The 23,233-nt window shown below is 41.2% G+C and overlaps 1 protein-coding gene across 1 annotated transcript in view; it reads right to left on the bottom strand.

The window, feature by feature from the left end:
* Positions 1-23,233, bottom strand: part of LOC144238602 (LIM zinc-binding domain-containing Nebulette-like) — a 217,911-nt gene that overhangs the window by 23,056 nt on the left and 171,622 nt on the right. Inside the window, exon 4 of the mRNA XM_077772448.1 lies at positions 3,738-3,845. Within this exon, the coding sequence (XP_077628574.1) occupies positions 3,738-3,845 (108 nt within the window). The remainder of the gene's footprint in view (positions 1-3,737; positions 3,846-23,233) is intronic.

Below are 23,233 nucleotides of genomic sequence, written 5' to 3'. Positions count from 1 at the left end.
CCAGTCAGTCTGTAAAATACAGGATTCTGTCCATCTGGTTTTGTGAGTGTTTTTTTTTTTTTTAATTTCCCCTCCATAGATTTCTCCATTACCTAAAATAAATTAGAAAATAAACATCTAGATTTTATCTACAGCGCAAAGATTGTAAATATCTCTTGGGGATGGACTTTACCATTTTATTTCACAATTTATCTATAGACTGTCTCAGCTAATTAAAAGCGCAGCTCAAATGAGTGTGTAAACAGGCAGAATGAAACACATCAATAATCTTCTCAAGGCCGGACCTGGTCCTTTTGATGTTAGCAGTGATTCTCTGCCTTGCTACTCTGCTGCAGGTACCCTGAATGCACTGCTTATACACCTGACGGCAGTAACCACCTGAATTATAAACCGCCTTTCCGATGACCCACATGAGCTACAGCTCTGCAGACAACGAGGTTTTTGAAAATGTCCAGAGGCACAGTATTCTTCAATACAAGTCTGTGCGTTGTCTTTGAAGAACATTTCCCTAAAATATCAAGAAGTAAAGAAAATGCGGAGCTATATACCCTAGTATATATATGTCTGCCCTTTCTGAATTTCTGCCCTAGACTTTGGCAGGGCGTGGGAGGACACAATTAGGCATTTTCTGGAATTTTCTGGAATTTTGTTGTTGTTGTTGTTGTTGTTTCAGATACCATTCTGTTTCTTTCTGACCATTCAGTAAATTCTGAAACCTGGCCTCTTTTCTTATTCTTTCTGCCACTATACTAAGTGAGTAATATAAGAGAGGAATTTCAAATTGCAGCATTTAATAAATCTCCCAGATTGAATATGCTGTCATTACAGACTCCAAAAAAAGAAGTCAAGGCTAAACCCACACTCGCCCCTTTCATTACACACAATTTCAAATTTATGGGTTGTGTTCTAGCCCACATCTCAGTAACAGATGCAGACTGAGTGGGTATTTCCAAATGATTTCAAATCCTGCACAAACGAATGAGAGTGGCTGAGAAAATTTCATAACACCAATACAGACACAAGCAATCAAAAATGCCCATTCATCCACAACACATTACCCAAAACCCCTAAAAGGTGTCATTCAATTCAGTTTTATGTCTTTCTACTTTCTTTAGACCAAAAGGGATTAAAGGCAGCTTAGAAAGATCCATACAATATTCAAAGATAGAAATGAGTAAAACAAGTAAGTAAAAGTAAACACAAATAAGGAAAATGAAGCAAATGGAAAAATAAAGATTGCAAAGATCCTGACTTAATAACCCATCTACATCAGCCTGTATTAAACCTGTAGCTTGAGTGTCATATGCCTTATAATTTTCAGAATGAGTCTGCTCATCCCAACACCCCCCGCAAGAAAATTCTGGTGGAGACCAGTCTGGACATTTTCTCACCCCCTTCCCTCTCCAAACAGACATGGTCAAGGCCACTGTCAAAAATATATATCTGGATTTGGCCCATATGTTTCGGTATTTGGGTTTATCTGAAAGTAATGTGGAAAGTTGGGCTAACCAAAATACCACCTTTCAGATTAGCCCAAGTTTCTTAGAGCAAAAAAAAAAGATCTTTGAGTAATATGGAAAACCCTGTGAGGTCACGGAAAAAGTTCATGAAGTTGCAGCCTTGTTAATGAATAAAAAACTCATGAGACCTCAGAATATTTAACAGTTTCCTTTCTTCAGGAGTAAATCTCTAATGGTAATATGTGAATATCTATATTCTTTATTGCTCTTCAAACATTACTATGCCTCATCATGGCTAAAAGAACTAGAACTCCTTGGAAGATTATTAGAGGGGCTAACATAAGACAATTGCAAAATAACAATAATAATAATAAAGTGTTGTCTAAATTATATGCTTTTACAAATCAGTGTTGTCTAAATCATAGGCTTAATCCAAATGGCATTGTATACACTACTATGTATAGGATACATACAGATTCATACGTACCTGTGTTATAAGGGTTTTTTGCGTAATTAAGAATGGATCTGCAAACAGCTTCAGGTATTGAATAAAATGTATATCCTGCTAATGATAAAGGTTGGTAAAATGATCAGTTCTTTTCTTATTAAATATGAATATTGGCTTAATTTGAATATAAATTAAAGGGCTTACCTTTGAATTGACTGCAATCCTTATGTTAGCTGTCCCGTGGATGTCTTAAAGTAGAAATGTTTAGTTCTTTTTGAAATCAATTTCTGTGGTAGTTTGTGACTTACGATATAACTTTGCTTTGTGCGGTATTATTTTTGGTTTGTTTGTTTTTTCTCAAGTTCCCCAAAAATAACCCAAAGAAAGAAACATTACTCTGTGTAACTGTCAGTGGTGTACCTCTAACTCATGTTTTGAAAAACAAAACTCACTTTTTAATTTAAAGAAAGAATGAAAAGAAAAAAAGATGAGGGCAGTAACGCACAACCGGTGGGTTGTCGGGATGGGGGAAAAGAACGAGGGGACAGAAGACGTGAATCCTTAAAAATGCAACCGTTTCTCTTTAAAGAAAAGAAGTCCTTACAGAAATAAAATGTCCATTGAAAGAGCAAACAATGAATAAACCTTAGGGAATATGGCAAAACAAAGTGTTTCCTTCGCTACCTCTCACTCCCTAAAGAAGTTTTTAAACATCACATCATTCTCTTTTTTAGCTTTTCGCAAAGAAAATTCTTTCTCAAATTCTATACTACAGTTCTGTCTCCAAATTGTTCTATGTAATGATGATGGCCAAATATCAGTGAGTTTAAACCATCTGTTAATCAAACGTTTCCTGGAAATGAAGGCTCCATCATTTATGACCTCTAGGTGCACAAAGTTCAGTGGAAGTAATATACAAGATGCATTTCTCATGAAACACGCATGAATCTTGCAGATTTGCGCATACTTTTGTATCATGTACACACTTGTCGATTTTCATGCGTATTTCCTCTTGGATACCTAACACTGAATTGATTTTTTTTCTGAAACAAAAATACATTTTGACAAACTTTGTATAAAACTTTGGAAGAAAGATAATTACAAGCGTGAATTAAGGAAATGAAGATGAGCTTTTACATAGTACGGAATTAACAGTTTTTGGTCCCTACTGTGCTGGGAACCGATGCTCCGGTCAATTTTCTTGGTCAAGAAAAATATATTACTTAATGAGACACAGCTTTCAAATCCACAGCAACATCACACATAAATGTCTGCTTCAGAAATTAGTTGGAATACATCATTTCGCCCAATATCTTGTTTCAAGCGTGAAAGCTTATAAGCACATGATTAGCAAAAGAAGACTGCTCAAGATACTTAGCCTTATACGTAAATTTTCTGTATAATTATCCACAGGAGAAACAGACTGTCAGGTGGATACATTTACCTATAAAAAGTCCTATTTTGGAAAAAACGCCAAAGCTGAGAACCATTAAAAATGGAATAAGATGCCAAATTATAACAACTCTTTTAATAGCAATGGACTATATTTCTAAACACACAATTTCTTTCATTAAATCGATTTACATAGTAAATGTATTTCATAGGTCACTTTAATGAAATAAGTTAAATATGTATTCAGAAATACAGTCGTTGCCATTAAAGTATTAGGCTCTAGGCAACCGTGATGAAATCAAACGGACGGAGTTCACCAGTTGAACCTGGCGTATTTTACGAGCACGATGAGAGCCACTTGCACACTTGCAAGGACCCTCCCAAGTCCCAACCTCATTATCTCAGCCCGACATACGAGTCACTGAACAGACACCTACGTTACTGATTTGCTCCTGAGTCCTCTTCAGCCTCTGTAGTTCAGGAGTGTCTGTAACGATGCTGAAGCCCCTCCCTTTGCTTTCTTCAAAATCTCTTTTGTACTTGACCTAACAGAAGGGAGGAGAATGAAAGAAAGAAGGGAAAGGAAACGTCAGCAGAGGAACCACACATCCCACTCAGGAGAGGCCAGGGTCCAAGAAGCCACTAAAATTGGAAGCAGTGTCTCCAGAGAGCGGGTGGCAGAGGGAGAGGCCGCAGGGTACACGGCCCAACTGCCTGGTTTGTATCCCAACAATTCCACTGACTGTGTGACCCCAGGCAAGTCACTTAACCACTCTGGGCTTCGGTGATATCATCTGTCAAATGGCATTAACAGCAACGATATTTAGATAATGCCATTTAATAAGTCATAAGGGCGCTCCTGGGTGACTCAGTTGGTTAAGTGTCTGGACTTCAGCTCAGGTCATGATCTCACGGTTCGTGTGTTCAAGCCCCGTGTCGGGTTCTATGCCGACAGCTCAGAGCCTGGAGCCTGTTTCAGATTCTGTGTCTCCCTCTCTTCTGCCTTTCCCCCAGTCATCCTCTGTCTCTCTCTCTCTCTCAAAAATAAATAAACATTAAAAATTTTTTAACATATTTTCAAAAATAAATGAAAACATATTTAGTAAGTCATAAAGATGAAATCAAATGAAGACCTACACCTAGCTCTGAACAAGTAAGCAAGTGTTCCATAATAGTTATTATTATTGCCATTAATACTTGTACCACTGCTCACAAAAAAAAAAAAAAAAAAAATGTGGGAAAAGACAGATAGATGTTCTCCCGGGCCCATCCTGCCAGTGATGAAGCATCATTTTAAGCCTGCACTGCAGGATGGAGGAAGAAGACATACAAAATTATCAACTCCTAGCCCCGTCTTTACAAATCATTTTCATTCTGTTTTGTAAGGCAGAGCAGATGGATATGATTATCCAACACTATACTGCCAAATGTCAAGTATATAAATGCTTATGGAAATATTTATAAAGGAGGCCACACCTAGAGATTAAAAGACTTCAAGCACACGTCCCTGGCATAGTCCATGCCGAGGTCCATACGATTTTTTTCGGTATTTAAATACACTTCTTTTCTAATTACAACCCAGTGAGGCTGAATTTTACAGTTTCCTCAAGGGACCGGAATAGCTAATGCTTAATCTTACTCCGGCCCTATCTACTTTTATTAGCATAATGACAACTGTTAAATATTCTGCTCGCTGATGACTGAAACGGTTCTATCACTTTCTTCTTATTTCTCTAAAATCTAAATATCAAGTCATTTGGAAACAGCTTTTTGATGACCCGTATCATCCCCGTTTTACATTCATAACCACTGGGCTCAAATTAACACTTAAATTAACAGCTACCATTGAGAGTGGCTACTAAAAACACGATTCTTGAGTGCAACTTCCTGTATACATTTGAAAAGTTCACGTAGTTGAGTATGGAATGACTGTTTTTGTTGCGTCATGTCTGTGTTTAAACACTCAGTTCTCTCAGGGATCATCGTCCTTGAAGCTACTACAAAATTTCCTTTTCGCAGCAAAGCTTGAAAAGAAAAAAATAAAGAAATTCCCAAATGGCAACAAAAACAAAGATCTAAACACTCTCATCACTTATAGCTTAAGACTATTTAATTTTCTCTCCATATTTTCATCTAGATTTATAAAAATACTAAAACTCTTATTATTTCCATAAATAAAAGGTCAAATAAACCGCATTGTTTTTCTTTCACAGAAAATGCTGAATGGGATTAGCCTTCTAACCCTCAAACCCCGAGCACATGAGAAGATACATAATCCTGCACATTCTCGGTGTTGTATGTCTTAACTATGCAGGGAAGCCATTTAGCTTTGCTTGAAGGGAGCACAGAGTCATAAAATAATAAAAATAGGAAAGATGACAAGCACAAAGAAGTGAGAAGAAAAATCCATAAGCCAAATTCTGATATCCCTGACACCAGATTCAGGGAAGGCTCGTATTCTTTTGGGGATTAGTCTAAGGGATTTTTTAATGGCGATTTCCAAAGAAAGAACGAAAAGGAAAACCCATTAAATTCCAGATTCACAGGTTTTAAGTTGATCACAATTTAACAGTCCTTCCCACATCCACCAGACACACAAGCATCACCTGACTTGGGCTTGTCTCATTGAAGGACTAGCTTTGAAAAGTGCATAATCATCTCCACAACTGGTCTACAGAGTTTTAGAAGATGTTTAATCCTTTTTAATGGTATGATCCACAACCAAGCTTCATATACTCTCGGTCCCAACTCAGCCGAGAGCCACCCACCCAGGACACCTTTACCCGTACAGGGAGCCCTGGAGCCACTGTCCCCTCTTCTCTGGCCTCTCACCCACGTACATCCCCTCTCTCTCCACTGAGCTCTAATTTTCAATGTTATATCGGATGACCTGCCAGTCATGCAGAGTCTGATTCTGAGAGACAAGTGGATGTAAAGAGAGACCAGAGGACAGAGGGAAGAGGATTCTTCTCTCCAATCTCGCAGATCCCCTTTGCTTCACAAAAGGACCCCATCCTCCCAATGAGAATACTGCACCCTTGAGCCCAGAATTTGACCCACACCGAACCCATAATCCAGCACAGGCCCATGAGCCCCAGATCTGGGAAAGGGACACTTCCTCCATGGTGTGGCTAGTTCAGTAGGCTATAAAACTAAAGCAGCCGATCCATCACCCAGCCACCCTCAGTAACGACAGAGCCAACACAGAGGCAGGCAGAGCAACAGATCTAGAGGAAGTCTTGTTCAGCCACCAGGTTTATCAGTTAAGTGAGCTGATCTGTCTCTCCCTTTATAACCGAAAGGATTCTGATGAACACAACCTACACACACGATGCCTAAAATGAATACACATGTACAATGTTCCCGGTAAATATGAACACGTGAAATGTCTCCTCTTTTACCTCTATCCTCTGGTTCTTCCTACTTGTGATACCAGATTCCATCGTTTGCAAAAACAATGGGCTCCATCTTGGAAAAGCGCTGCTTTCGCAGACAAGAGCCTGGAACTCTCATCTGATCCCTGCACTTGCCAGCCACCTCACACATCTTCCAGCTTCTCTGAGTCAGTCTCCTCATCTCTAATTAGAGATTCCAGTAATTTCCTAACTGACAGATCTGTAGACACTGAATGAGATAGAACACAGGAAAGAACTTTAGGAGGAATAAGGTGCTGTGCAAATTCCCAGCACTGCCGTTGTTATATTGGCTTTGCGTGATGTGAAAGGATACAATATTTGTTATGAAACGTCAAAAGGAAGAGCTGTACAAGAATTNAAGAGCCTGGAACTCTCATCTGATCCCTGCACTTGCCAGCCACCTCACACATCTTCCAGCTTCTCTGAGTCAGTCTCCTCATCTCTAATTAGAGATTCCAGTAATTTCCTAACTGACAGATCTGTAGACACTGAATGAGATAGAACACAGGAAAGAACTTTAGGAGGAATAAGGTGCTGTGCAAATTCCCAGCACTGCCGTTGTTATATTGGCTTTGCGTGATGTGAAAGGATGATACTATATTTGTTATGAAACGTCAAAAGGAAGAGCTGTACAAGAATAAGCTAAAGAACAAAATATATTAAGAGTTGGCTATTGGTCTACAGTTACAAATTTTACTCAGAATTCTACAACAGAAACTGATTTGTTGGTTGGATCTGAGCCAACGATCAGACCCCTACCTAGCACTTTAGCTATGTCATCTGGTGACCATACAGGTGGCGATGAATTCTGAACCCCATCTGTGCAGGTGCTGGGCAACAATCCGTCTTTGCCAAGCGTCAACACCACACGCTGTGCGAATCTTGTAAGAACTGTATGGAAGAATATTCTTGTAAGACTGCTGGGCGTTCCCTGTCACTGACAGAATGTTCCATCTTCCTCCCTACCCGGAGCCCATGGGGAGCATAATCCATTTATTCATCAAAGCTCAGTGCCAGTGATGCTCCTCTGTGAGCTGGACTGGCCACCTCCCAGTCTGGGGTACCATGGCAGGCTTTGCAACTGCCTGTTAGAGCACTTCTCACACTGAACTACACTTAAGATGGGGTCATAGTGTCCCCCCCCAGAACACAGAAACATGGTGACAAAGGCAAAGTCTTATAGATCTTTCTAATCACAGAAACTAGCATAGCACCTGGCCCATGGAGGCTGATTAAGCTTAAGGAAAAGAAGGAAGGGAGAAGGAAAAGAGAAAGAAGAGGGGTGAAGACAGAGGGGCCCAGTTGCAGAGGTAAGAGAGGACCCACACACTCAGGGACCGGGACATGGCTCCATTTGGCAGGAGCATCTGGTGGGGGGAGGGGCGTGCTGCCAGCAGGGGAAGGCTAGGAGATTCAGCTAAGAAGCACAGATCAAGGTCAGATTTGGGAAGAAATTGCTGGCTATACTGCTTATCATAGCCTGTTTGGGCTTCTTAGACTGGATTCTAAGCAACAGGAATCTGTTTCTCATGGTTCTGGCGGCAGGTAAGTCCAAGACCAAGGCATAGGCAGAGTCAGCACCTCTCGAGTGCCTGATTCCTGGTTGGCAGATGACCGTCTTCTCACTGTGTCCCCACAAGGTGGTGGGGGTGGGGGAGCTCTCTAGGGTCTCTTCTGTAAGAGACCTCATGGCCTCACCTCCAAATGCCATCACACTGGGGTTTAGGTTTCAACATGTGGGTTTGGAGCAACGCAAACATGGAGAGCTCTTCTATATTCTCAACATTAACTCAAGCATTCACTGAGCCTCATATAGCTGCCCTTAGAAACTCCCGCTCCTTCCCTAGTAAAAATGTCTGTTCTTCCCTTACACTTCAGCACTGGACATCAAACTATCATCTCTGATCTCTGTCTACTCACCTGTTGAAAAGTATGTCACCATGATTCCATAAATGACCATGGCACTGTATCCTAGGAATGTCATTCTTTGGAATCTCCTCAAATGTTCACCTATTCACTCGTTTGCTCATCCAACAGATATTTAAGGAGCACCTACCAGGAGCCAAGCCCCATTCCAGGTGTGGGAACAAACCAGCAAACACAACAGTCACCATCTCGGCCCTCAGGGGGCTTACGTTTTGGCGGCCGTAAGACAGAAAAGACACTAGATGTCAGTCAGTCAAATAAATGGCACATTGGTGGTAAGTGGTAAGAGAAGAACCAAGCCAGAAGACGAGAGGAGAAGCGTCAGGAACGCTGCCCTGTTGGATAAGGTGGTCAGAAAAGGCCCCAGTTGAGAAGGGGGCGTCTCATGGGACCCGAAGGGGGCAAGGGCTGTGAGGACGAGGACACGCTGCACTTGCGGTTCGGCAGGCACTTTCTGGCCTCTGTGCTGACCCACGGGGAGTGAGCAGGAGGAAGCAGGAGACAGTTACGCAGCTTTGTTCATCCTACCCCAGCTGTCGGCTATTCGAGAACCATCCCTGGAGCACAGAAGACAGAAAGAATCCCTGCGCCCAGCCTCGGAGTCTGGCCTCCCCAGAAGGTCCATCCGGGGAGCTGTGTCTCCCTGTCAGCCCAGGGCCAGCAGGGCACAGGAGGAGGGAGGGCAGAATTAAGATGCACTGTGAGTTCAGAACAAGAACGCGCTACAGCCTGAAAGTAATGCAGTTTTAGTTTTCTCTTAGACTTACTTCTTCAAGATTCAGCAAAGGCACTTTGAAGATGCATTCTTTATTTTTAATGTTGTTTATTTTGAGAGAGAGACACACACACACTGGGGGTGGGGAGCAGAGAGAGAGGGAGACACAGAATCCAAACCAGGCTCCAGACTCTGAGCCGTCAGCACAGAGCCTGACGTGGGGCTTGAACCCACAAACCACGAGATCACGACCTGAGCTGAAGTAGGACGCTTAACTGACTGAGCCACCCAGGTGCCCCTGAAGATGCGTTCTTAAAGTCAAAGGTAAGAAATATACACGACAGGCAATTTGATTCGACATATGTTTCTTCAGAAGAAACTTAGAAATGTATTTCAAGGGGCGCCTGGGTGGCTCAGTTTGTTAAGCATCTGACTCAACATCTCAAAGTTTGTGGGATCAAGCCGGCTCTTTGCTGACAGTAGGGACCCAAAATGGGATCCTCTCTCTCTCTCTCTCTCTCTCTCTCTGCCCCTCCCCCCTCAAAAATAAATAAACTTTAAAAAATGTATTTCGAATACTGAATGCTAATAATATGGACCTGCTATATTTACATGTATGTGCACATATATACACACAAACACACGTGTTAATCTTCTGTACTACAGATGAGAACCCTAAAGAATCAAAAGACCTGAATTTGAACCTTAATTCTGTCCTGTGATCTTAGTTTGTTCAATTTCTCTAACACTCCTGATCCTCAGCTATAAAACGGAAAAAGAAAAGAAAAAAAGAGCATTAATATTACACAATGTTTGGAGGGTTAAAGTTAACAGACGGAAGCATCAAGCAAGGACAGGCCATCAGCAGGTCACCAGCAAATACTACTTTGGTCCTTCCCATTAAATATCAAAACTGACATTTTTGCTTAAGTAGGATTTTTTCTGCCAGTGCGGACATGCACAGCCACATTCTGCTTGGAGACATCGAGTACCACTCACAAGTTCACACAGAGGAAGAGTCTGGAAATCAGGGCGGTTCTGGCCCAGCTTATACTAAAGACTCAGAATGACTGAAAAGGAAGGCTTTTAAAAAGGAAAATGCGGGGGCGCCTGGGTGCCTCAGTAAGTTAAGTGTCCGATTTCAGCTCAGGTCATGATGTTCCTGGTTTTAAGCCCCACGTCGGGCTCTGTGCTGACAGCTCAGAGCCTGGAGCCTGTTTCAGATTCTGTGTCTCCCTCTCTCTCTGCCCTTCCCCTGCCCCTACTCTGTCTCTCTCTCAAAAACAAATAAAACATTAAAAAAAAAAAAAAGCAAAATGGTGAACAGAGCTAAAAGTCGAATTATTTGCTAATTCTGAGATATAGATTCTCTCCCCCGAATGCTACAAGGACCATCATTATGAATATTATAATCGTGTAAGTAAAGTTTTAAAAAATGAAAACCACACCATTGAAAAGCCAGAGTCCTTTCGGAGGAAACAAGCCAAGGGCAGCCAGAGTCTGGTAAATTGTCGGACAACGATCTTGAAGGAGAGTACATCAGAGGTGGAGTGAAGTCAAGGATGAGCCATCCCACATCCCAGCGCACCGCCCCCCACCCCAAGCTGTTCTCATCTCCACAGAAACCCTTGCCCTGGAGCATTTAGGGACAGACCCAGCATGCTCATAATAACATTGTGTTCTCAGAAAAATTGGAAACAACCTAAATATCTATGCACAGGCGAATGAATACATTATATTCATATAATTAAAATTATAATTTATATAAACTAAATTATATTCATATAATATAATATTATCCAGGAGTGAAAATAAATGAACTACACCTACATGGTTCTATAGGCACAAACCTCAGAAACATTTTGTTGAAGGGAAAGGAGAACACATACACATGAGGGACATAAAGGGGAGAAAGGGACTTGCTAAGGGCACCATCCAGAGGTGTGAGATCTGCTCATGGAAGAATGCAAGGAGAGCTTTTCTGGTCCTGAAGGTCACGTGCTCAAGTTGGAAGGCAGATTCACATGTGATCCTTTGGTTATCATGCTGGAAAACTCACCTGGATACTCTGCACATTCTTTTGTATTGATCAAATATTTTATTATAAAANCCGCGAGATCATGACCTAAGCGAAAGTCGGACGCTTAACCGACTAAGCCACCCAGGCGCCCCAGGGACAGAGTTTTAAAACCCCAGATGGGGAAGGTGAGGTGCCCAAACTTGAGTTTTCCATCAGCGGCGAGTGACCTGGCCAGTGGGCAGCCCTGTGAAGAAAGTGAAGTTAGCCTCTCGTTTCTTCATCTTAATGAAGCTGCTTCACTCTATTGGCCAAGAGAGAGTTGAAGCAAAAAGGCAGGAAAAACAGAAATCGAGAGAGGGAAAAAGGGATTGCAATCATGGATTAATGAGGAATACTAGCAGGATACGGGCATACTGGGCCTATCCCAATAGACCAGACGGCTAAGAAGAATCCAGGGGTGAAGGGTAAGCAAAAAGAGAACACTGTTAAACCTTAAAGCAGCTTACCTTGTCAGAATACGTTTAACAGAGGCTAAAATCTAGAGGCATATGTATTACTGATTCATGTTACCCTGCTCTTTATTTCACACATTTAAAAGTGTCTGTCCATCTGATACAGTGAAATCAATGACCAATTTTATTGCTTTTTATGACATGATGGATACTTTTCATTTCTTCAAGGGGGGATTGCGAGAGTGGCAAGATTTTTAAGTTACGTGCAAAATTCCTAGTTCGATCTGCAAAATTTAGCACACAGTGATGTACCATCGTGTATAGAGTTCCATAGAGTGTAAATGACTACGGAACGTGGGCCATATGCTCGTTTTTCACGCAGAGCATTTTGCTTGGTGCTAAGCATATATTCAAAGCTCAGTAACTATTTCATGATTGATTACTATCTAGTTTTGTATTTTTAACACCTAAAATCCAGAAAATTGGCTAATCTCACAATGCTAGATGGGAATTAAAGACAAAGGAAAATCTGACGAAGGGCTTTTTTTAAAGATGAAGTTAATTTTAACAAATGTGAAGTCAAATAAGCTCTAAAGAGAATGTTTTAAATAAATTAATCTTATAATTTGTACATTTGTGGTTAATTAAATAAAATTAAAATTTTAATTACCTTTTCAAACATGATTAAAAAGCATTAAAATAATTTTCATAGATTTCTAAGGCTTAAATTAGCCTTCCACTGTATTCACAGAGGTACCTACTGATAATTTACAGATCTGTCAGTATTTTATGTATTTTCACAATCCAGCTTCGTCAGTTTCGGAGTTCCTTCACGTAGGACACATTGAAATCTAAATTTTATTCTAAACAAATACTCAGAATATAAAGCACATCTTAATTAATTTCTCAATAAGCTAACATGCTTAAAAACATGGGGCGCCTGGGTGGCTCAGTCTGTTAAGCGTCCGACTTTGACTCAGGTCATGATCTCGCTGTTTGTGGGTTCGAGCCCTGCGTTGGGCTCTGTGCTGAAAGCTCAGAGCCTGAAGCCTGCTTCAGATTCTGTCTCCCTCTCTCTCTGCCCTTCCCCCTCTCGTACTCTCACCCTCTCTCTCAAAAATTAAAAAAAAAAAAATTAAAAACAGTAACCCCTACAACCCTAAAGTATAGCTTATGGATTAACAGCTCAGGCTCAGGATTTTGACAAACTCATCTTAAACCCTGGTTCTACCTCTTAATAGCTGTGTGACCTTAAGCTAGTTACTTAATCTCTCTGAGCCTCAGTGCCCTCATGTACAAAATAAGCCTAACAGTAATACGGTATCAATAGCAACTTTGTGAGAATTACTGAGATGATGATAATATAACCTGACATCTATGCACTCTCAGGGTCCCAGGCATGGACCGAGCACTTTCCATATCATGTGAGCAGATCAGGATTGGAAAGCAAGCCACGGTGTGTGAGGAGTGCTCAGCACTCGATTTCCACAGACCTGTGCTGATGTACTAGGAGTAGCCAAACAGCTAGAGACGCATCTCAGCCCAGGGGCCAGGCTCTGCGCCCCCTGCATTTGGGAGCCCCTTCAGTCTTTTGGGCATCGAAATAGGATGTAAACAAACAATTAAAATGTGCTTTACCTGTATCATCGTCAGATAAATGCTAGCAGGTACACATTTTAATGGCCATTCTCATCGATGAAGGAAGGAAATGTGAGATGACAGAGCCAAGAANGAGAAAACGCCAAGTGACAAACATCAAACTGAAGACACATAAGATAGAACAATGTCCTGTAAACGAGCAGAGCAGAGAGGAAAGTGGAACCAAGTGAATATTTCTTCCAGAAGATTCGTCTAACAAAATTTCAGCCAATTCCTTATCTGCAGTGGAACTCACGGTGCCATGAAAGGGACAAAAACGATCACACTTTTTATTCAAAATGTGTCTTGGGGCATCTCCTTTGAAAGAGACGATTGTGTAAATTTTCTATTTGTAAGGATCACACCGGGGGCGAGAATTGGTGGAAATTCTGCAGTATTGGTGGAAATATTGACTCAAACCAGAAAATCACATCCACATAGATGAAGAAAATTGGAGCCTAAAAGATATACACATAATGCATATTTTCACCAGGAATTTTACCGGAGGAAAATATAACTAATCCACCAAATTCTGCCTCTGAGTTGTAAGTTACTCTGGGGAATATATTAAGTATTTGGTGATGATTAACCTTCTCGGGAAAATAAAGTATCATCCAATTAACTATTCGGGTACAAAAGGGGCAAAAAACAATTAATATTCTAATAGCTGATCCACTACCGAAGAGTGATTGGCTCACGGAGCCTGTCTATCGCTGATTTATGTTGCCATGTTACTTTTTAAATAACATTTAATAATTCAGGCAATTGATGAATTTTGATTTCTGAACATGTGTTCTCTGAACTCTTAATCCTTTAGGGAGAGCCAGCCTCATCCCATTACATGATTATGATTTTTAAATATAAACAGCCTAATTTACACACAGATTAGACTCTTACTGAAATTATTTGGAACCAGAAGATATCACGTAAGGTGAAATTAAGGAAAGGCCAGTAAGCTACAAGAAAGAACAGTCCTGCGTGCATAGTTTGAATTATAAAGTATCGGGAAATGGGTACTTCTCAGGTAGGAAAAACCCAATTAGGAAATTAGTACTTTAGGGAAAGCTACTTCCAAACTACAGTGAAGGAAAGAAATAAGGAGAAAATCAAGACTCAAGCAAACGCAAACAGCTGAACAAACAGAGAACAGTCATGAAAGTGGAAATAATCTGTCCTTAATCTCAAAGAGTCACGGCTAAGGGAAGTGACGATGACTCCTCCCTTTTCTTACATATGCCTGCTCCCTAACAGATTGATAATGTCATTAAAATTGGTCCTAAGGACACTCCTACACCTGCAATGGCATTGTCCTTCGGGCAACACCGACTGCTTTCCTGTAAGAAAACATGCTTCTTCCACTTCTACAAAACTGAAAAACAGGAAAATAAAACCTGTAACACAGCAAACACAAATAAACAAAAAGAAAGCAGAGGAAGAATAAATCTAAATGCATTACACTTAATGTGCACATAAATGACATTGAGAATAGCTTCCGTGACAGATACCTTTCACCAGCCAGGAAAACCCATGGGTCGAGACAAGAGAGTTTAATAAAAAAAAAAAGAAAAGAAAAAAGAAAAAAAGAAAAAAATTACAAGATTAAATTCTTAGTACAGAATTTAATTTAAAACATAAATTGCCTAGAAATTTTGACAAGTTATTAATACATCTATGCTACAGCCAGAAACTTGGTAGTACTTCAGGTCTTTCATAAGGAAGAAATGATTAGAAATAAATACATGTGCGGTGTTGAAGAATGAAGTTAAGAATTATAGTTTCTTAGGTTTCTTGGTTAAGATTGAGAGTTTCACATTGATTACAGGTGGCAGTTTTGAGAAATGCTGTTTGCTTGCTTCTCTGCTTTGCAATAGCAGCTATGACTTATTAAAGAGCTACATTCAGGGGCACCTGGGTGGCTCAGTCGGTTGAGTGTCCGACTTCAGCTCAAGTCACGATCTCACGGTTCATGGGTTTGGGCCCCTGGAGCCTGCTTCAGATTCTATGTCTCCCTCATTCTTTGCCTCTCTCTCTTTCTCTCTCTCTCTCTCTCTCTCTCTTTCCCTCCCTCTCTCGGAAATAAACATTAAAAGAAATAAAAAGTTACAAGGTATGAGACATCATACTATCCATTTGACAGACCCTCTCCCTTGATCTTCAAAGTCACTCTGCAAAGGATATCTATTTACTCATTTTTTACATATAAGAAATGTAGTGTCCACCTTCTAGTAAGGGTCTTGCATCTCACTCCATCCACTGATGTCTTCTCAAGGGATGCTTCCTTAACCACTGTGGATCAGCCCAAAGGTAGTCCATCGTCTGGCCTAAACTCATCCAAGTCAGGATGTCTGCGGGCTTTGGGAATTAGGCCTCATGGCACAGAGTGAGTTTCAGCCTCTACCAACTACAACTCTAAGATACAAAAGTTCGGAACCGTCTACAGCCATGTTTGCCAGCACCAGAACCCCGTTACCTGACACAAAGAGGGTCCCGACCTTGGTGGCATCTATCTCAGATCCCAACCATTCTTGAAGCCCATACAGGCGCACTCCTGCCCTTGAACTTTAGTAGCCTAATATCCTCAAAAGAAACTACGACCTTGTTCAAAGAAGTCTGGGTTTTCTATCTCTTGCAGCCAAGAATCCTAACTAATGTAGGACACTGAGACGTAGTGATTAAGACACAGCCTAGCACCAGTGTCGGGTGAGCAGTAAAGTCTGGATTCAAACCCAGATCTGCTCTCCTTCTACCGTAGCATGGTACAAGATGGTAATGCAAACATTTTGTAAACTCTGATCTTTCACTAAGAACAAAATGCAAAGTTAACGAAAATATACCATTATTTATTTGAAAAGACTAGATTTTAAACAGTAGTGTAAACAAGATTTTAAATACTTTTTTTTAAGTTCATTTCTTTATTTTGAGGCCAAGACGGGGCAGAGAGAGGGGGAGGGAGAATCCCAAGCAGGCTCCACAGTGTCGGCAGGGAGCCCAGTGCAGGGCTTGATCCCAAGAACCAAGAGATCATGACCTGAGCCAAAACCAAGAGCTGGATGATTAACTGAGCCATTCGGGTGCCCCAAATAATTTGTAAATTGTCTTATATGTTACATACGTTAGCCAGTATTGAATCTTTAATGATCGTATACACTACCAATTAGATGTTTAGAGGGTGTTCATCAAGTGAGTGGATAAATAACTAAGGTAACTGTGATACTTCAGAATGAAACTTTAAAATGATCACTATCTTAGGGCACCTGGGTGGCTCAGTCAGTTAAGTGTATGACTTCAGCTCAGGTCATGCTCTCACGAGTTCATGAGTTCGAGCCGTTCATCAGGTTCTGCGCTGACAGCTCAGAGCCTGGAGCCTGCTTCAGATTCTGTGTCTCCCCCTCTCTCTGCCCCTCCCCACTCACACTCTGTCTTTCTCTTGAAAATAAACAAACATTAAAAAAAAACTTTTTTAAATGATCACTGTCTTAAAGCCCTGACTTAGAAAACTCTGTATATTATTCAGTATTTTTACTTTTAAATGAACTCTGATTTCTAACATGAAAAATCAGATACTCAGGGAACTCAAGAAAATCCCAAATTTTAACATTATAATTAGAAAAACTACTGCGTAAGTCTCCACATCGATTAATTTCTTACCTTGGTTGTGTTTTTATGAAGTTTCATGTTTCATGTTTCAGCGTCATTTCATTGTTCTATGGGTGCTGCTGACCTAAGAGACTCCCCCCTTGCGTCTGAAACACTAACAGGGTCCGAGTGAGCCTGTTTCCCAAAAGGACAAAAGGTTTTTCTTCTCCCTCCAGAATAAACATCTCAAGAAGCAATGTTATTTTTTTCTTTGCAGTCTGGAAATAAATACCTGGGTTTTACAGTTACAAAGAACAAGAAGAAAATGGGACTCTAAAAGTAACAGAAGGGGAATAGAAGAGTGCGTTTGAGTTGACATGGATCAGTGTTCTAATGTCTCCTAATGATTCGGATTCTGGAAGGCCATTCCGCCTGAGCCGATGAACGTCTCACTTGAGCATCTCACAGGCCGTCAGAGTACAGCTATTTGAGAAACAGGGATAGGCTGGCGTTGCCGAAGAGCCAGGTGGCTCCACTGTTTGGAAACCATCTGGTCTGAGTTTTCTCTTTGTCAGCACCATCAATACTGCAGTAGCAAGAGCTATTACAGTGATTGTGTGTGGCTCCTTTCTTTAAATAAACTCAAACAAAACTACCCTGAATATAAATTCATTATTTCTTTGAAGTGTGCTTGCGGAGAGTATAATAAAACCCGTCGAGATGAGTTACACTGAATACCTACGTGGATTCCATCTTTTCGCAAAACCGAGTGGCAAAATACCAGACGTACGCCCACAACTCCAGCACGGCCGCTGGGTCACGTGAACCTTCATTGCCCAGCTTCCCACTAGCGAAATGGGAGATATTCTGCTGAGGTAGATGCCACTGCAAAGCCCTCTGGAGAGAGGTATCTATAGATATCTATAGATACATGTATGACAGTAAGGAGATTTAGATATTGGGAAAGTTCAGAGGTACATAGTATTTAATCAATCAAGAAAAAAACTGTAGGGGTCTAAGAAACTTAAATTTCTTAGGACAATAACATGGCTGCGAACCACTGGGCCTTCACCTCCACTTAGGAGAGAGGTGCTTGACGCTTGCTAAAAATTCTAGGCTCTCTCAAAAATAAACTACTGGGTCTGTCTCAAAATAAAAAGCTTTTGCACAACGTAGGAAACCACCAACAAAACAAAAAGGCAACCCACGGAATGGGAGAAGAATGCAAATGATAGATCTGATAAGGGGTTAATATCCAAAATATATAAAGAGCTTAGACAACTCAGCACACACACACACAAATCTGATTTAAAAATGGGCAGAGGACCTGAATAGATATTTTTCTAAAGAAGACACACAGATAGCCAACAGACCCATGGAAAGGTACTCAACATCACTCATCATCAGGGAAATGCAAATCAATGAGACACCACAATGAGACAGCACCTCACACCTGTCAGAATGGCCAAAATCAACAAGACACGAAATAACAGGTGTTGTCAAGGAGGTAGAGTGAAAAGAGACCTTGCGTGCTGCTGGTGGGAATGTGTGTTTTCACCACTGTGGAAACCAGTATAGATGCTCCTCAAAAATGTTCAAATACAAATACCATATGATCTAGTACTTCTACTACTATTTATCCAAAGAAAACAAAAGCACTAATTCAAAAAGATGTACGCTACCCTATGCTTACAGCAGCCTAATTTGCAATAAGCTCATGTCCCAAGAAGATGTGGTGTATACTGTATGTATACAAGATCTGGCCATTTGCAGCAATGTAGACGGACCCAGAGGGCATCATGGTAAGTGAAATAAGTCAGACTGGGAAAGACAAATACCGTGATTTCACTCATATATGGAATCTAAAAGACAAAACAAATGACCAAGCAAACAAAAAGCAGAATCAGGCCTGTAAACACAGAGAACAAACTGGCGGTTGCCACAGGTAAGGGGACAGGGTGAGGGCAAGCTGGACGAAGGGGTGTGGGAGGTACAGGCCTCCAGTTATGGGATGAATCGGTCACAGCCCAGGGAATATATCAATGATATTGTAATAGCATATATGGTGACAGATGGTAGCTACATGTACGGTGAGTGTATGTGACATACAGAGAAGCTAAATCGCTATGTTGAACACCCGAAACTAAGGCAATGTTGAGTGTCAACTATAGTCACAAAAAACATTTTTTTAAATACTAGGCTGTCTCTGATACGCATATGTGGCAGACACTGGCATTAATAAATCGTGTCTTCTAAGGCCTTAATCTCAGCTTCAGTCAAAGATAAAGTTTCCGGACCCAGATGTTTTTATCAGAACATCCAGAGTCAAAGCTCCCTAAATGCCAGCATCTACCCTCCAAAGGCAGGCCTCCATTTCCCTGCCCTTTAGAGAGAAGCCGGAAGTCACCATGTCACATTCACTTAAGAAGGGACAAATTAAAGAGGTTCAAGTACTGACCTCAAGTTAAAAGAGAAAGAAAAGTGAGGCCGTAAGAGATTTCACTTTCTTCTGTCGGCGGGTCATCCTTGTCCCCGCTCTTTGCACCAATGTTTGACTTGTCAAAATTGCTTTCCTGCATCTGCACCTGACATCTAAATCATTTGACAGGCACATAACCTTATCAAATTTCTAGTTATCGTACAAATAGAAGTAACAAACCATAGCAACTGAAATTGATAACGGCTCACACAAAGAGCCAGCAGGCTGATTGCGGGAGAGGACAGAGAGCCACTGCAGGCCCCCTCCCCGCTCCCTCCTCCCCCTCCCCTTCCTCCCCCCCCACCCCCTGCAAGAAGAGGAGGAGGAGCCTGAGCCAGATGAAGGCTCATTCCACCGAACTCAATCGCTGTGCAATTCCTCTGCCTGAAATTCAAGCAGCCCGAAGGCCTCTCACCGGAGGTGGATGACACTGTGATAGCAGTAATATCTGTCTGCTCCAACGAGCTTAAAAGTCAAATGGGACAAAAGGCTCAGATTGCTACCTTTGAAAGTTTCCTGCCGACCACCGTTTGATGTAATACATCGAGTGTGGGAAGTACCAGGTTATGAAGTACCATTTCTGAATTCAGCAGTGCAATGCAAGGAATCACCACTACATCTCTAATTTTCTCTGGAACTCAAGCCAAATCTCCCTGCTTATCCCTAGAATTTGTTCAAGAGCAATAGGAAAAGTAGTATTTGCCCCAAAAGAATAAAACAATATAACACATTTAAAAAATTAATCTTAGATCACTGGGTGAAAGATAAAACCCTGTTAAAAATACATTTCCTAAGCATCTCCTCATAGTAAACGCTCAACAAATAATGCCTATATCACTAGGATTAAACATGGCTTTTAAGTTTTTCCTAAGTATTTAATCCTTTGTTGTTGTTGTTGTTATGAAATGAAACTTTCGTCCTTTTTATTTTCTAGCGGGTTGTTACTTGTACTATGAAAATTGTTATTTTAGTACATCAATTTATAAACTTCCATCTTTATTAGTTTTTTTCATTTTTTCTATAGCTTTTCAAGTGGCTCTTTTCAAATTCCCACATCTGTAATTTTATCTTCTGAAAACAATTATAAATGGCTCTTCTCCTATGCAGTTTTACTAACTCATTTCTTCCTGTTGTTTAATTGCCTTGGCTAAGACTTCTAGAACCATAATAAATAATAATATAAAATTGTCTACAGCCATACCACCCTGAATGCGCCCAGTCTCATCTGATCTAAGAAGCTAAGCAGGGTCGGCCTGGTTAGTAGTTGGATGGGAGAAATATAAATAAATAAATAAATAAATAAATAAATATACATTTCCTAAATTTAAATAATCCAGGATCCCCAATGTTCTGGAAACATGGCAAAAAATTAACGGACTAAATATGATAAATGTATGCAGTCAGCTAGGCAGTCCCCCAGTTAAAGGACAGACCCCAAATTAGATTTCAATTGGCCCAACCATAAATATACCAGCTTCCTAAACACTCTTCCAGTCTGAGACCTTTCTAATCCCAGGCCCAGGAAAGGCTCATCTCTGATTAAATACTCTCATCAGAACACCAGCCCCTTTTTACCTTTCTAAGTGAAAAATATACAGTTTATCAGTACACGATTACTTCTCTGTGAGTCCACCCTGCTCATGACATTGGTAGGCAAAATTAACAAGCTCATTCTAGGTTTCTAGTCTCCTCTCCCTCCTTTTCCTCCACCTTATTCCACTCAACTCCCAGCCTCAGAGGGTAATGAGTTTCTTTCCTTGATATCTCGAAGCCAGCCCACTCTTGCCCAGCCCCACCATGGCTACCATGCTCCAGCCACACTCCGACGACTGCAGTACCTTCCCTCTGTCTTGTCTCTACAAAAGGCATCCTAAGGGAGCTTTCAAAACTCCAAACCTGGGGTCTTTGTTCCTTGGTTGAAAACTCACCAATGTGTCTACACTGACCTTGAGTAAAATCCAGACATGGCAGCTTTGGTGAGGAGGGTCCCCTGCGCTCACTCCTCTCTGGTCACATCCCTCCGGGGTCTCCATCCTATACTCATGCTTCCCAGAGCCTCACCTTCCTTCAAGCCAAGAACACTCGGTGGAGTGGAGGTGACCATCGTTAAGCAGCGTCCTTACTGGTAAGTCGACAAACTGTCCTCAGGGGTCACTGAAACAGAGCGAGCCTCTCGTACCTCGAGGCCACAGTGACAGCACTAACACCACCCTGAGCTCTAGAAAAGGTGCTGGTTAGAAGCTTAGCAGGGTGATCACCAACCCAGCGCCTGGATCTTCTTGCCACTTTGGTCACCTAATAGTTCGAGTTATTTTCTACACAAGTATCAATATTCTTTTAAGGCATCTTATAAACCGAGCATGCTTTAAATTTATTATTTCTCCTTCTAACCAGACAGAATTTAACACTTTCCAAGATCTGACCAGAATTGTGCTCAAAACAACCCACAGAAGCCTCAGATGCCTCCTTTATTCACATCTCCCTCACTAAAACCCCAAGGATCTCCCCAACTTGCGCACACAGATGATTTCATTCCCCCTCTTACCACATGGGTCCAAGCTCAAACCTCCTAGGTCAAAGGATCACAGGCTAGATAGAGAACACAGAAAGTTCTGGAATAGTCATGTGGTTCACTGCTGGAGGGACAGTCTGCCCAAAGTGCTTTAGATACTGACACAGGCCAAAACAAAAGTTAATATAAATCTCGCTCCTTCCCATTATTACAAAATAAAGGATTCTACTGCATTTCGCAATAAATGTGCCAAATTACATTTGGTTATTTAATAAGATGGAAAACACAAAATATGATCTATATCATGGTCGGTACTTATTGTTCTTGGACCGTCTATTGGTACAACACCCTTACTTTCTTGTGAAAACTCAGCTCTTTCCAAAGGTGGCTAATATGACGTGGAATTGGAAGGAATGATGCATTCCCATGTCTCAGTGATTCATTCAGCCATGGACCCATATCCAATTGTGGCCAGAGAGGAATGGGGGCCTCTCTTCCCTAAATTCCTACAAGGACACAGGCTGAAGGTGTGGCGGCCATCTTGCAACCACGTGAGGTAAGCCAACCTGAAATTGGAGTTGTGTCAGAAGACGCAGAATTGAGAGAGAGAGTGAAACTGGGCCCCAAATGACATCCTCTGAGCACCCACGGGCGGCCCTGCCCTAAAAAAGCCACTTCCACCCCTGGTACCTGAGCCAGCAATCCTAACGCCAGATAGGGTTGAGTTTTCTGGCACTTGCAACATAAAGGTCCTGACTGAAACGCTCACATACATTTTGTTAGCATATAAAATATCTAAATGGGTTTTAGAGCCTTCCAGATTACTTTCCTCTCAGTATCATACCTTTCATCTGTCAGGCTAAGACTTAACACAGCTGTTTGTGATCAAAGCTCAATTACACACACTAACAGGGAAGGGGTTCAAATAATTGTCAACAGTGGATACTTGAAAATCATTTGCATATGGTTTGGAAATCTGTCGTGAAGTTAAGGAAACAAAAAGAAAAGTGACAAAACACTGTCTAAATATTTTTTAACAACTGCTCAGGTGGGAATCTCCTTTCCTAAATGACTGCGGATTAAGAGCAGAACAGCTAAACCTGAGCAAGAATTCTGTTTTCTAGAATTTTCTGGGATGTCACTATTTGAGCTGCTGGTGACAACCACGCTTAAGTGAGCCAAGTAAACAATAACTGAAC

The sequence above is a fragment of the Crocuta crocuta genome, unplaced genomic scaffold, assembly GCF_008692635.1.
Source record: "Crocuta crocuta isolate KB4526 unplaced genomic scaffold, BGI_CrCroc_1.0 scaffold96, whole genome shotgun sequence".
In the NCBI taxonomy this organism is placed as follows: domain Eukaryota; kingdom Metazoa; phylum Chordata; class Mammalia; order Carnivora; family Hyaenidae; genus Crocuta; species Crocuta crocuta.
The sequence above is the reverse complement of the archived record's forward strand: the minus strand, read 5'-3'. Positions and strand labels throughout refer to the sequence as shown.